Raw genomic sequence first — 16,237 nt, 5'->3', positions numbered from 1 at the left:
ATATGTAAATCGTTTTAAAAAAATATATAGAGAGAGATTTTTAGTGATATGATATTTTTTTGTACATTCCTTTAAATTCAATAATTTTTTTAAAGTATGGCTTGATATACTACTTTTTATTGCTTTATTTATCAAAATTTTAAAATCAAGCACTGTAATGATAATAAATATACTTTTTTATTTGCAAATTTTTTTTTAAATCTTAAGAACAGAACCTACTTTTGTTTACTAGCTAATTGGCAATATTCCTCCCCCCCTTCACTATTTAACAAGTCTTAGCGTTCTACATTTTTAAAGATTGTAAAGGACAACATAAGGAACATTTTGTAAAACCCTACATTTATGAATGATTGAGAATTCAAAATTATACAAATATCTGCATTATTTATTCCCCAGCAAATTTTTTCACTGTTTCAAATAATGAAATAGTTTTATGATCACATATAGATCATAAATAATAAAAAATATTTGATATGTATTTTAGTGATTTGAATTCTTTTTTTAATCTTACATTATTACATATACATCTCCCCTTCAACACTATCAATCATGCTCCAATTTCCTTTTTTTTTTTTTTTTTATGAAGACATATGCTAGGAATTTCAATTCAAAAATTGATTGAACTAAATTCTAACTAAAAAAAGTGAATGAAATGAAACATTTGTATTTTCAGTCATCTGTAATTAAAAACTAATCTTGATTTAAAGCAAAATAACTGGAAAATCTTCCTCTTCTTAAGATATATTCACACTACAAAACAAGTAAACAAAGGATCTATAAAAATAGTTTACCTCATTCACTTCAATACAGAATTTTGAATCTGAAACAACAAAAAGAAAAATGATTAAAACAAGAAGTTCCTTCAGATGAAAAAAATGTTGATACATTTTAGTTCTTCAAATTAAAAAAAAAAAAAATTAATATAAAAATAAATTTAAATCTTGAGAATATATTTTTAATTGTTCCTGTTTTTTAAATCATTTGCAATAGAACATCAAACAACATTTTATATTTCCCTCAAGTTAAATGAAATAACTACTATATTTTAAAATACTAATACTAAAGATACAAAATTAAATATTTAATATTAAGTATATTAATGATAAAAATCAAATCTATGAAATAAATCAATATTTTTAAGTTAAAACAGCATAGGTTAAAATGTTTCTGACAGGAAATATTAATGTTTACAAAGAAAAATAAATATAAAAAAATATTTTAATTATTTTTGATAAATTCTGATTAGAGAAAATTACTAAAAAATTCAATGATTCTATCGCACAAATATGATGTCAGGTTTTAAATGCATTTAAAAATATACACACAAAAATAATTGAAATCATAACAAGAAGTAATGAATGCAAATAGTTTGAGATGAGGGGAAAAAACTGAAGAGGAAGGTTATTTTTATAATGATAATGACAGACAGCCGTTTGTTTTTTTTAAACTGGGAGAGAGAAGTAGAAGACATATGCGATTTTATCGCTTCACAATATGAGGTAAAATTTTGCTGTGCATTTATAGAGTAATTTATAAAGCATAAAATTCGTTAGAATATCAAATAACTTTTCAACTTCAGTATAATAACAGTAAAATTTCATATCACTGTGATGTCTTACACCCTACTCGCTTGCAGAGTAAACATTCAACACTGCATTAAAACATGACACAAAGTTTTTTCCTATTTATAAGTTGTATTATTAAAAAATAAAACAATATACATTACCCTCAATTTGAATGTTCAACTATTAGCTTACAACATATCTTTGCAAAACTTGTTTGAATAGTTGAAATGAAATAAAAAGATGAATTAAATAGAGACAGAATAGTTGTATATTTTTGTGCAAGCTTGTTGAAAGCAATTTGTAGAGGTAGATCAGGAAAGTCATTATTACATGACGGACTCTAATGGACAATTAATAGCTAGGAACCAGGTGATATACACTGGCAATTGTCCAGCAGTACTGTTCAATATAAACGATTATCTTTCAACTGTATTTGCATATAATTTTAGTTCTAAAGAAAAAAAACATGATGTTATTCATCTTTTAGTGGTAGAAGACGTAGAAATTCGAGAAGTGTATCAGCAAAAGAAGTGCATGGAAATTAATCACTAACTTGTGTGTAGGATTAGTATAATCATGCCTGTATCTTTTAGAGACCATGCTTCATGATAATGCATGACCATTCATACACATTGAATAAATTGACAAAGTTTTGGTAGATCATATTGGAACACCCACCATATATCTTATATCATTTATCATGTGACTTTGGCAGATTTGTTAGCTTAAAAAGACGTTGAAAAGCTAATATTTTTTATTCCAACAGCAAAGACACAAACACTGCTTGAAACTGGTTTCAATCTCAGTCAAATAATTTCTATAAACAGGGTACATTTTATGAATTAGTGCAAAATTTTGGAGATTATTTTTAAAAATAAACCAAGGCATTTCATTTTATAGTATCTGTTCCACTGTTCTTTGACACAACCTTATATAAATAATTTAAGAACTTACACCCCAGGAATTTTTTAATAAAATTTAATAATAAAGTGAAAATCCAAGTCTGCCAACTTTTATAAAGTTTTGCAATTTACTTGTATTTGTAATTGTAAGAAAATTTGTATTGTAAAAAAACTTGTATTTTCTTTAAGGGGGGGAAAAACCCCCTTTCTATAAATTAAATACAAGCGCCTAACTGAGAAATACAGCTAAATACAAACATACAGTGTTTCTAAATACAAAGCACCTAACTGAGAAAATTTTTTACTAGTCATATTTGATGTTTGTACATTTGAGAATAAATTCCACAAAATTAAAAATAATATAAAGTAATTATAAAATTTAAGGCATAAAACTTATATTTTATTATTAGTAATTTATTTGTAGCTGATAAATCAACCCTTCTGTAACTTTCTTTAAAAATATATTGAAAATGATTTAGAAAATGAATGATTACTTAAGAAAACTACTTGTAAATATATTTGTATATAAATAAATCTTTTAAAACTATATTTAAAAAAAATATCAAGTTAACAAAAGCAGATTTCATCATTATTACAGAAATTTAACAGAATCTTTTTTTTCTGGTCAATCTCTATGAGTATGAGAATTAAGGTTTCATTTTTACTGAAGTTCATAATACCTTCATAAGATGTCCTTGATAAACTTAAAGATTTGAATCAAATTACTTATGTAATACAAGAAAAATATCAAACTTGTCCTTTGTTGCAGTTTAAGAAATCTTTTCATGTCAGAATTATTTTAAATGTTCATTACACAAAAATTTGGCTTAACAAGCAAAAATGTGTTGCAGTGCAAACTATGCACTTGAAAAGAAAATCTACAAAACCTATATTACAAAGTATGTTGTATTAAAAAAAAAAAAAAAAATATTAAAAGAGAAATTGAGACAAACTACACAATTTTGTTTAAAGATATGGAAAGAATAAACTTTACTTGTTAACAATTCAAACTTTTCTTAACTTTGCACTTTATCAACTAATGCTAAACCAACAATGTTTATGATAAAAGATACAAATGACTAATTTGGAATGAACAGATGTTCAACAAAATAAACTGTAAAAGAAACAGCTGGTGTAATATTGTAGAAAATAAAGTAGGAAAAATAAGGTACTAAGGCAAATATTACAATGAAGCACATTATTTAGTAAATATAATTACAAATACTTTAATATAAAACATATTTTTAACAAATGAAGTTTCAAAAAATATCTTTACCATTTAAATATTAATAGCCATAACAATTTTATATTTCAAAATAATAGTAAAATTAGAATTTGATGATACACTTTCTATAGTAAATGCAAAATAAATTTTAAAGAATCATAAATATGAATTAGGAATCTGTCTTATTTGTTATTACATACCTACCATAATATTACATAATATATGACTACCAATTAAATAGTTCTGTCAATTCTTAAAAATACAAAAAATAATTTATTTTCAAAAAGTATTTTAAAAATTTAAAAACAAAAAAAGAAAAATGAGTTTTAATTGTGCCATATTCAAAACAAAGACAGAATGGTAATGGTCCATTATGTATACAAAAGAAGGAAAAATATTTTAGATTTAACAATAGATATAATATGCATTGTTTAATATAACATGCAACTGCTTTACTGTTAAATAGAAAGGTATCTACAATTCTTCCATTTGATTTTGTTCACTTAAAAACAACCAAAATGTATTCAGAGCCAAACAATCTTACACAAAAACTTTTGGTACATAAGTAGTTATTACTCTTGAAAAGTTTATGTGTACTATGACATCTGCGTTTTATCAGAAAACAATTTCAATATTCATGCTCGAGAAATATTGTTAAAGAGTAAATGACTAATTTAATTTTTTGTATTAATACACATAACAATCTTATCAAACTCTTTTATAATGAATAAATGCACTTACAATTCTTGTTGGCTGAAAGTGTTGTTTTTTGCACCTCTGTCATATAGACCAAGCCAATGGTGACAAAAAATGCAATGGCTCCCAGAAGTAAAAACCATGATACACAGTGTGAGTAGTTAGTACTTGATCCTTGTACAGTCTTTTCCTCTGGGAAGTCCCCATTGGATATGGTACTGGAAAGGTAGCCATTCGATTGATAGGCTGGGCTTGTGTGTTCTGTTAAAGAAGAAAGTAGAATCCATGTGAATAAAAATAAATTTTAAAAAAGAAAAAATGTCTCTCATTTATGTATAGAATAGAAAGTTCTCAAGTCCCATTGTAATTCAAATTTTAAAATAGTAACTAATAATTAACGGACTAAGAATCAATAATTCTTACAATCATCATAAAAATTACAAAAATTTAGACAAAAAAATAATAATAACAATTTCCTAAGCTGAAATTATGATGGATTAATATATTGCCCACATTTATATTTGTTCAAACAGCAGTTAAAAATATTTTATATAAATTAAAGAGATCAGTTATGACTATATCTTTTAACAAGGAAATTTAAAAAAATTAAATAATAATTTTGCATGAACTTGTCATTTTTTTACTGGATATATCATATGATCTTTGACAGGTTTTTTTTTTTTTTTTTTCCATCGTTTTCAGCTTTTAACCTAGCATGTGGTTAATACCTGAAAATCAAATTATGTTTCAGACTGTTTTTCCCAAGTGACTGAAACAAAAATTTCACACAGAATTACACTAGTAATAACAAAATCCCAAACTAAATTTATTTAAGGCATTGCATTTTTGGGTTAATGTGTTTATATGCTCCTGAAAGAAAAATCCCTTAGATAAACAATCGCTTATTGTTAGGCTCAAAATTTGACAGGTGTCTATACTACAGAAGTTAAATACCTAGCTCTCTTTATTTTATAGTCATTATGTTAACTCATATTCAAACAGCCAGTCATATAGATTTACTCTGAATTTTCAATTTGGTCAAAATTTGCTAGAAATCTACAAATTTTGTGTAAAAACAATACATAAAATTTCACTTCAAATATTTCTGAGTAATGTTTGCTATACAGATAGATGGACATTTTCAAAAAATGTAATATTCAGAATCAGAGATGAAAAATGAGAAAATTTGCTAAAATCTCAAATCTGAATTTGTTAAAGATTACAATACCTTGTATATACTACATATGAGAAAGCAAAAAGTTATTTGCCGATGAGTTTTTGAAATTTGGGAATCTATTAAAAATGGGAGAGGAATAAAACTATAGTTTTAAAACATATTTTCATTCTCTGTAATTCACAAAAACTAAAATTAATTAAATTAAAATATGCATTTTAAAAAGATGCCGCTGAAATGTCAATTTCATTATGAATAGGATGAATTTATGAGAAATTTTTCATTGTATAATATTTCTCTAGAAAACAATTATGAATAATTTGCAAAAAAATGAATTATTTAAATCATTTTGGCCCTATTATTAATATCATTTATCAAGTCTCCACACTATCGCTCAGAAAATTTAAATTTTCGTCAATAAGTATGACCAAAATTAATTATCATAGTTATTTAACCATTTATTATTGAAAATAATAATCACAAATCTATAAATAATTTATCAAAAGTAATAATTTTTCAAAAATTCATTCAGTAACTCTAATTACAGCCATTATTTATGACCATGGGAAATAAAAAAAAAAAATTATGTAATTACAGCGTTAATTGTTGTTGTGACTTATGGCACTTTATAAGCCACTGACAGTTATCTGTCATTTTATTCCACATTTAATAAGTATGTCAAGCTTGCATTTCAACACTGCACAGTATATTAGCATTTTAATCAAAATATTAGAATTGAATAAGAAATATGAATTATTGATTTATATATTAACAAAAAAATTAGAAATTAAGGTATATTATAAAAAATATATATATTTGGCAAGTTCTTTCAATATTTAAAATTTTATTATATGGATTATAGTAAAAATTGATAACCATATTAAAATTGTTGAAACAGAAACTTAGAAAATTTGTTAGAACATAAATGAAACATCACTACTATTGTTATTTTTTAAATAAAATTCATTAGCTTAGCTTTCCTTTCTATTTGCAATTATTGCATACAAATGATTCTTCTCCCCCCCATTTCAATTTGTAGTCAAATTAGAGCATTTAAAATAATATAGAAATAATTAATATGATCTCATTATAGTGTAATACAGAATATTTAGCTTTTTATTGACACATAATTTATCATTTTACCAAACAAAAGAAAATATAATAGCCAATTCCTTGGCCCCCTGATTACCACAGAGATTATTAATTAAATTACTGCTATTATTACAGTAAATAGATATGAGCATTGTAAATTAGTAAATCTATAGTATAGCAACAGGTAAAAAAAATAATAATTGAGAAATGGCAATAATTAAGCAATAAAAAATAATGGTACAGTTCATCAATAAGTATTCAGATATTTTGTACTGCTTGTAATTTATAAAAACTAAGTCCAAGAAAAATATATTATTAAACTTAAAATAAAAAAAATCTTCACAAAAAGGTTCATTTATAAATTTGCATTTTCATAATCACCAAATTTTGTAATTTCAACCCTCCTTACCCAATCTTCCTTTTATGAATTATTCTGAATAATGAGAAATTCAATTAATTAGCTCCAAATAATAATAATAAATAAGAATTAGAGATACATGCTTTTTATTTTTGCATGCTTAATTACAAAAGTCAAATCAATAACATTCATAAGGCATTCTGGTTAACATTATCAAAAACTCTGTATACGTTTAGACTTAATGTTACAAGGTTAAATGAAAGGTTTTAGAGCAGCTGAAAAATTGAATACTAATGCTCATTTCCTGAAGCATATCTTTATTTCACCTTTCAATGTAATATTTAATAAATTTATACTTTAAACAGAAATTGGTTTCATTCATTTTTTTTTAATTCATTAAACAGGAGGTGCCACTCAAAATTGGGGTGGGGGATTCCCTGTGTTTACTGCTTTTTTCCTGAATGTACATTCAAGATACAAAAAAATACGCAAATAACACTCATGCCAGTTTTGATGCAAATATGATTTTAAGGAGTGGAAAATGCAAGGAAAGAAAGCAACAATTTAGCATTATTTGAAATTATAACATATTAAAAAATGGTTTATATTTACATACAAAAAAAAAAATCTTTTTTTTTTTTTTTTAATATAGAATTTAGTAAGGCAAAATTTATATATTAAGGAGGAGCAAGATATATTACCTCTCATCCTCTTTATTTGTAAGTCACACAAAATTAAGGACTTAGGTGAAATAAAACATTTTTGTTGTCAAGATACAAATCATTTAAAGATTATTAAACAAAAAATTGTTACAAAGCAAGATTACTTTTTTAATTTATTCCTTTTGTGTAAAATTCATATATTAGGACCCCAATTTATGTAACTCCTGCAGATTTTTTAGCTATCAGTTTCATGGAACTAATCCATAACAAATAAAGTAAAACATTTTTTACGGCCTTATGTACATTTTTTTTTTTTTTTTTTTATCTATTTCACTAATAGAGAATACATGTTAAAATATTTTCGATAAATCAATAAATGCATTTTAGAATGAATGTGACGTAGCAAGTCTTAAGGACCATAAAAATTCAACTTTAAATGATTTTTCTTGAATTTAAAAATTCAAAATTGATTTACTTTCAAACATTAAATTTGATGTTTTCAGATTTGACGTGTCATTTTCATTACATTCCTTTTATATACTAAGTCCAACATCAATGATGACTCTTTTGAATTGGCACGAAAGTTGTATGTTTTCCTCTTTTGGCATAATTAGTAAGAGCCTTTTTACCATATTACTTAAGCTTATTATCTTCTTACAAACAAATAAACAGTTCATAACAAATAGATTTTGCAAAATTTCTCGAATCCATTCAGCAAAATCAGGATTGATTTTTTTTACCCATCCAATTTGTATTATAGTAGCTAATTGTTTAAAAAAATTCACTACTCTATTTTGAATAAGCTCACAGTTTCTCAAATACTAAACAAACTATTCAATAAATTTAAGTATGTTAGATTAAACAAATCCGTGCAAAAGAGTATACAATAATAAGCATATTTTAACAGAGAAATTTTTTAATATCGAATTAGACACATACAACCTTTAAAATGTCTCCACAAATTTTCTTTAAAAAACAGTGTCATTTTAGGAATATAACTGCATCGATATTACAAACTAAGGTCTCAGACTTAAATTACAATTAAAATATCTTTGGATAAATTGAGAGGAATGATGACTGACTTAATTACGACCATAACATTTTATTCCAATTCGTTTGGAACTATAACACATTATTCCAAATAGTTTGAAATTAGTTATAAAAACAAGAAAATAGCAAAATATAAATAATCTACCAGATTCCACATCAATATACATATCACATATTTTATGAAGCACTGCATATAAAAGTCAACAAAATAAATATTTCTCAGAATATTATATACTAGATATATACAACTTAGTGATATTTAAATAAAATGAGTTAAATTATTATTATATTTTTACCATTACTATATAAAAGATAAAATATTTTTATGTATAAGAAAAAATAAAATAATAAATACTTAAAATAAAAAAAATTGCTCTTTAATTAACTTAAATAATAAAAATTTTCCTATACTTTTTTTTTCATCATATATATTAAGTAAAATTTGTAGAAAAATCTATTCTTTAATTTGAAGGATCAGTTATGAAGTGTAAACAAAAAGGATTCACACATACTATTCATAAATTTCACTTTTATTTATAAACACAAAGGAAAAGAATAAAATAACTGACTTCAAGTGTAACAAGTTGAGATGGAATTTAAAGCTATCCATAATAAGGGGATCGCTTTTAAAAGTTAACATAAAATTAAAACGTTTGAAATGTTGGAAGAATATAATGTTTTAAACCCTCAATTCAAAAATAATTCAACAAATTTCTAAAATTTATCAGAACCTCATTATCAATACTTTGATTTGATTTCTGCTTTTAATAAAATAACATAATTGTAATTACCAATAATACTTGAAAATGTTTTGGCCCGTTTAAATATATATATATATATATATTCAAAAGCATATTTGATAAAAGAAAAGAAAAATCTACTTTTAGAAAGATACTTCTATTTATTAATGAAGAATAAAAAATTACCCTGGGTAAAAAATATTTGATTATCGACTGATCAAAGGTGGAAAATATTACATATATTGATATCAGATAACATGCTACTTTTCTTAGATTTTGAACAAAATAAAATTTTTCTCAGTTAATAAAACAATTTTTTAACATAGCATTTAACCAATATGTGCTATGAAAAAAAATTCTCATTAGAATTAAGACAAAATAAAAAATAAATGAAAAAATATTTCAATTATAAACCTTTTTTGTTCAATGCATTTCAAAACAAAAATTCAACAATAAGAAATTCATATTATATTACAATTGAGATGTAAAAGAAAGGCAATTTAAGCTATAAACATTTCCTTACAGGCATTATATGAAAATTTCTTTCCACAATTCATTCAATAGCAATTTTACTATCTTGTTTTATATTTCAAGTACAATCAAAATATTTCATTATGAAAGAAAACACACACAAAAAAAAAGATGCACCATTGATGACTGGAAAAGAGGCGTGCATTTATCTTCTAATAATTAGAAAAAGGTAAGTAAAATTTTTTTCTAATTTGCTAAAATTTGTGCAACCATTATTTGCTATCTCAGATGGTCATTTGAAAAAATCTAACTTGCTTAATGCATTTATTCAGGGTTTTTCTCATGAAGGTTCCAAAATCGTGCACACTGCGGTGAAGTGCACAAGCACTGACACTTATAAAAACAATCTAAATTTAGAGTTAATATTAGCTAGAAGTTGCAGTAACTATATACAAAAGAAAAGATATGCTTATACCATAGTGCTCTCCAAACTATTGAGAAGAAAAAGAAAATTGAACCTTTCACAATCAGTTTTTCTGCCTCCCTCTAAATCTCTGAAACGAGGCAACTTTCAAATTAAATAATAAAAAATGTATACTTTGAACTAAAAAATATAAAATCAAGCTTGATTAAATATTGTATGAAAAATTGATAACATATATCATTGTACCTCAAATTAGATTAACCAAATAGCAGTTATTAGTGAGTTTGAAATGAAGGTTGTTAATAAAGGACTAGCAATAACATCGATCATTGAAGCTGCAAATTTCTTAAAATTCTCAAATGATATTTGAGCATTGATATTCTCCTTCATTGGCACTCCTAATTCATTGACTATTGCTACTCCTATGTTCGGAAACATTGTTTCAGGATTACCCACAAAAGAAAATTACTGGAAATAAGATCCGATGAGTGTAGAAGGAGTTTATTGTTTTCCCTTTTAACAAAATTCCATCAATATACAGATAGATAGAAAATTCCATCAATTCATGATTCAAAGCATTAAATTTGACTTTAATTAACATATTAATCCAATATATTTTGGGAAAGTATGCGTGACCAATTTGATAAATTTTATCAGAATTTAGAACAGTTGAAAGTAGAAAGTACTGAAAAACCAAGTTCACTAAAATAATTTACTGACTCCTAAAATTTTAAATCATAAGCATAAAATTGTAATCATAAAAATTTCCTGGAGCTACAAATATAAATCTTTAGAAGTAAAAATATCATAAAATCATATTTGTTATGTTAAAAAATATAGAAAAGAATAAACTGTCCATAATGAATAAGAATGATATCCTGATTCTTATCTAAATTTTATTAAATAAAACAAACTCAGCTAAGCCGATGCGAGATATGCAAATAGTTCTAAGGTAAATATGACAAGGAACTGCGTCAAACTACACTATTTATTAATAAATTTTCTATATAAACTACAAAAAGCATAAAAAGTAGATTCTATTTACAAATCTGGCTTGAAAATTTATATCAAACTTTTCCAATAAATTCCAACACTGAAAGAATTTTTATATTGTATTCTTTTATTGTTTTTATAACAAAAAACATAATATTATGAAACAAACGCACACTTTAAATCTAAAATCAAAATTCTATATAATATCTGGATATAATATAACTAAGCAAATATCACTCGGAAAATGTTTTGAATGTAATAACATTATGTAAGTGTGCTAAATTAAGAAAAACATATGCATATACTTCTACATAAATCAAAATTGCAGGTTAAACATAGTATAACTAAATTAAAAGAAATAGTCCCATTTTAGATAAATAAACAATAAATTAAAAACAAATTATACTGAATATTATTGAATCTAATAACAATAAAACAAATGTGTATTTGGCACATACATACACTGATGAATAAATATATACAGCTTAGAATATGAAACTTTATTCATTCTGGAATATTAACTAACTTTTAAATTGATTAAAAAATCAAATGCATCTAACTTTTATTTTATAACTTTGGGAAAATACTACAGAATAACTTTTAAACCAACAGTTCAGAAAATTACCCTTTCAATGTTGCTGATTTAATGAAGTATTTTTTCTCTTACTTTTATAATTCATAAATATATTTTAATAATTAATTAAATATAATTGGGAATAATATTTTTCATCACTATAATGAACCTGAAATGCTTAGATTATTTGCAAGATTTTCAAAACTGCATACCACATCTTTAAATGTTAGATACAGAGTACTTTAAAATTTTAAATATACAAAAATTTCCTGAATGAACACTTACAGTCATATTATAGTAGTTATGTATTAACCGCTTGCCATTATGAAATTTTTGGCTTAACCGCATGCCTCTGGCAAACTTTAACACTATATAGACGATTTTAGCTATGACAAACGAGTGATCTGTGATCATTTGTTTCACAATTAATCTCTGGTTACAATAAGCATAACATCTTTGGCAATTTTTCTTTGGTGTTATTCACAGGTAAACAGTAATATTTGCAAATATTTTTTAATTCAATGAATAAGTTATGCTTATAGTTTTATAACGTTTTTTACTAAAAAATCAAATCACAATAACAAGTAAGCTCCAAGAAAAATTTGTTTTATTTCCATTTTTTGAGTTCATTTTTTAGTCATAGAACTGCAAAAAATTAATGAATAGTTCTCCTTTTCATTCAAAATATTAGTGAATTGTGAATTTCTTGGACAACTATGTAGTATCATATTAATTAAAAAGACACACAGTTTACAAATTAATCAGAAAATAAATATTCCATCTGTTTAAGATTATCTTACAAGAGTAGTTAGTTTAGATTAATTGAATCTTAAATCTATTAACCTGGATAATGCAAAAATATCAAATTTTTTGTTACAGAACACTGGAGTAGTTTTATTGTTCACAAAAACAGAATAGAATTTTCATTTCTTTCAGAGAAATTGAAAAAGGAAATACTTACTGAAACATGAATTAAATGGAGATCAATTTTGAATATTGAAAGGACACATTGAAATAATTATTTGTAGTTTGAAAGAAGGATTTGTTAACTGTTTGTTGCTAAATTTATCCTCAAATGAAATCTGATAATTTTAAATAAATATTATTTATATCATCACTCTATCACTGCTATAAAATTATGAAAATAAACTATAAAATTACGAATTTAAAAAAAAATAAAGACAGAGAAACCAAGCATAAATCATTATCATGCTAGAATGTTTTGAACTAAAGACTAAAATTTCTTTTCATTTTTTAAAAAATGTATTTGCATTTTCATTAAATTTGAAAATTCTCAATGTTAAAAGATATTTTCATTATAGCTGCTAAATATTCCCCATAAATTTTTTTAAAAAAGAACTTTATAACTGATGTAAAAAGTTATCTAAATATAATTATTTTTTTAAATATATAGCACAAAAAGCTTGTAGGATTCTGTTTCATAAACCATTTAATAACATTTAACTAGCATACTGTAAAGTTATTTCAATAGACAGGAAATAAGAATTGCAGATTGAATGATAGTTAAAAAAGTTTTCGAAAAAAAAAGACCAGTTGATATCTTTGTAGTTCAAAAACAATTTTGATATTATATCATTTGCAGAACACCATTCACAAATCAAAAATTAATGTACAATCATCTGAACTTTTCAATATTATTAATTTCAAACAGATACATAAAAAGGATATATATATATATATTTCTTTATATTATAGATTTGATTAAGAATTCTTTATATTATAGGTGTTATCAAATTATAATAGATCATTTCCTGCTGAGTAATTTTTTGATTGCATATAAACCTATTTAAAAAGTAATTAAGCTTTAGATACGAATATGCCACCATTAAGTAAGAAATTAATTCTTTTTTAAACATCTGATCATTTAATTAAATAATACATGAAATATTTAAGGAATAAAATATTTGTGTGTTCAATATATTAACCAGCTATCTTATAAAATAACAATCAACAATCTATTATAAGAATAGCAAACATGAAGTAATACAACAATATTGTTTATTTTTAACAAGATATATAATTGTCCATTTAAGACAATTCCTCTGACATTCAATATAGTAACTTTTTTTAAGAAATAAATTTTTTCAGAGATGCAAGTAAATAAGATACAATGGGGAAAACTATTAAAATTTTACTATTCAAGCATAATTTCAAAGAGAATAATTCCTAGCCATCTGTGAGGAGAATTCTACTTGTATTTCATACTAAAACTGTCTATCATCAGCAAATTTACAGAAAACAAATATTAAGTACATAGGTATGATCATAAATATAAAATGCACCCTAAAAATCAAGCATTTTAATGCCAATATATACATTTAAAGCACAAGAAGAAAGTTAACTTAAAAAGGAGGGTATCTTTGCTAATAAAAAGATGAATGTGTGTGAGTGTGTGTGTGTCTGTATATTAGCATGATATAAGCTAGATAAGTTGACCTGCAGTGACCGAATTTGGCATATATATATATACCTTGAAGGGTGAGAATACGAATACAAGAACAATTTTTTAAAAAAATGTAAACTAAAAATTATGCTGAATTTTGACTTTTTTCCACAATAACTTCGTAAAATATAATTGCACATAAATGACAAGAACACCATTTTAAAATTCAAAAAATTATCTTCTTTTCAATGATATTAATTGGAAAGTTGTAAAAAAATTTTAAGATTTTTGATAATTGTTTATATATATATATATATAATCTTTCTGCCTAATTTCCAATAATTAATTATATTGTAGTCATGAAATTTAAATCTTTTCATTACTTGATATATTTTAATTGGGTAATTTATTTTTCTATAGTTGGAGAGCCAAAGAAAAAGAACTTTATCTAAGATCTGTGCAGTTTATAAGATGAATAAACGTGTAAAATTACACGACTCAAAAAATAGACGAAACAGATATTTACATTTTAAACACCATTTTAATGCCATGGGACTGTTCTTTATTAGAATGCTTCACATGAAGAGAATTAAAATAATACAGTTTTAACGTAAGACAATTTATGGAATCATAGACAAAAAGTTATATTCAAATAATTTAACAGAAATTAACGATAGCCAGTATCTCAGCAAACAATATGGTCATGAAAGACGTCAAGTAAGAAATAAAATATTCAGCTTACCTCTCTTAAGACGGTCCAACGTTGGACTAAAACGATGAAAATTTTTATCAGGTTCAGGAGTCCAGCTGGCATTCAGAGATTTCCTCTGAAAGATGCTACTGTAACTTGTTGAAGCATCATCTGTGCGCCTCAGACCTATGCCATGCAAATCTGTGGAAAAATTTGACCCCAATGGCTTCCTCCTCAAACGAGGAGATTTTGAAAAGGAACTCTCAGCAGCAGCATCAAGGTCGGAATCTGAAGTTTCAATATCATAGGATGAACTTTTTGAAGAATCCTTTTTACCTTTTCGATTACTGTTCTGAGTAGTTCGATGATAAGAATGGGATCTCTTTTCTTGACTTAGTACTGGTATGGGAATGGCCGCGGGTTTTTTAAAAATATCACTATCAGGCGATGAGTTGATTTCTCGAGGACGAATTAAGCTCAGTTTCTCTGAACGTTCCCCAGAATTAGCTCGAGTGTAAGTTCGTTTCTTGCGGGCGATACTGGTCACAGCATTTTCTATCTCACTATCGTCTGAACTGAATGCATTGAGGGCGTTGTTTCTGGGAGGAGTAAGACCTTTGCTTTTTCGAAGGGCCAACAAACGCCTCTCCCACGTGGATCGGGTAGTAGGGGTGATAGGGCCCACGTCCTCGCCGTAATCTTGGAGTGCTTTTCGGAGTTCCTCATTTGACAACCGGTTGGCCATATAAGTTTTTCCGCAAAATAATTTCAAAATACAGTTTTAGTGCTTATTATTTAGGAATTCTAAAAAAATTTTGAAATTATCACAACATTTTTATCAAATAAAATCAACAATTTACACATATCATAGATTAAAAAAAGAATCCTAAGCTAGACGCACGACAGAATCGTGTTAAAAAGTTACACCCAAACTTCAGATATGAACTGCACCTTGATGTTGTTTTCTTGATGACAAGTTTACAAACAGTTTGAACGACATTTAACGATAAATATTCAGTTAAAATTAATTTAACCAATGTATGTAACACATCAAAATTATACTTAGAAAAAAAATCAAAGAAATAATTTTATACTACAATCATGTTGCCAACTAATGCCTAATGAAATTGTCAAGATTTAAATACTCTGCTAAATACGGTCGCCTACTCGGCAGATCTATTAGGAAAAGAGCCCTTGTTCAAAGCCATAATTTATT

The 16,237-nt window shown here is 25.3% G+C and overlaps 1 protein-coding gene across 1 annotated transcript in view; it reads right to left on the bottom strand.

The window, feature by feature from the left end:
• The window catches only part of LOC129957131 (inner nuclear membrane protein Man1-like), a 36,805-nt gene extending 20,680 nt beyond the window's left edge, over nucleotides 1-16,125 (bottom strand). Inside the window, exons 1-3 of the mRNA XM_056069295.1 lie at nucleotides 15,073-16,125; nucleotides 4,434-4,649; nucleotides 792-820 (exon numbers count right to left, since the gene is read on the bottom strand). Coding sequence (XP_055925270.1) covers nucleotides 792-820; nucleotides 4,434-4,649; nucleotides 15,073-15,766 — 939 coding nt within the window. The 5' untranslated portion in view covers nucleotides 15,767-16,125. The remainder of the gene's footprint in view (nucleotides 1-791; nucleotides 821-4,433; nucleotides 4,650-15,072) is intronic.
• Nucleotides 16,126-16,237: the final 112 nt, after the last annotated feature.

This window comes from Argiope bruennichi, chromosome 11 (assembly GCF_947563725.1).
Source record: "Argiope bruennichi chromosome 11, qqArgBrue1.1, whole genome shotgun sequence".
Taxonomy (NCBI): Eukaryota; Metazoa; Arthropoda; class Arachnida; order Araneae; family Araneidae; genus Argiope; species Argiope bruennichi.
This window is presented reverse-complemented; position numbering and strand designations above follow the sequence as displayed.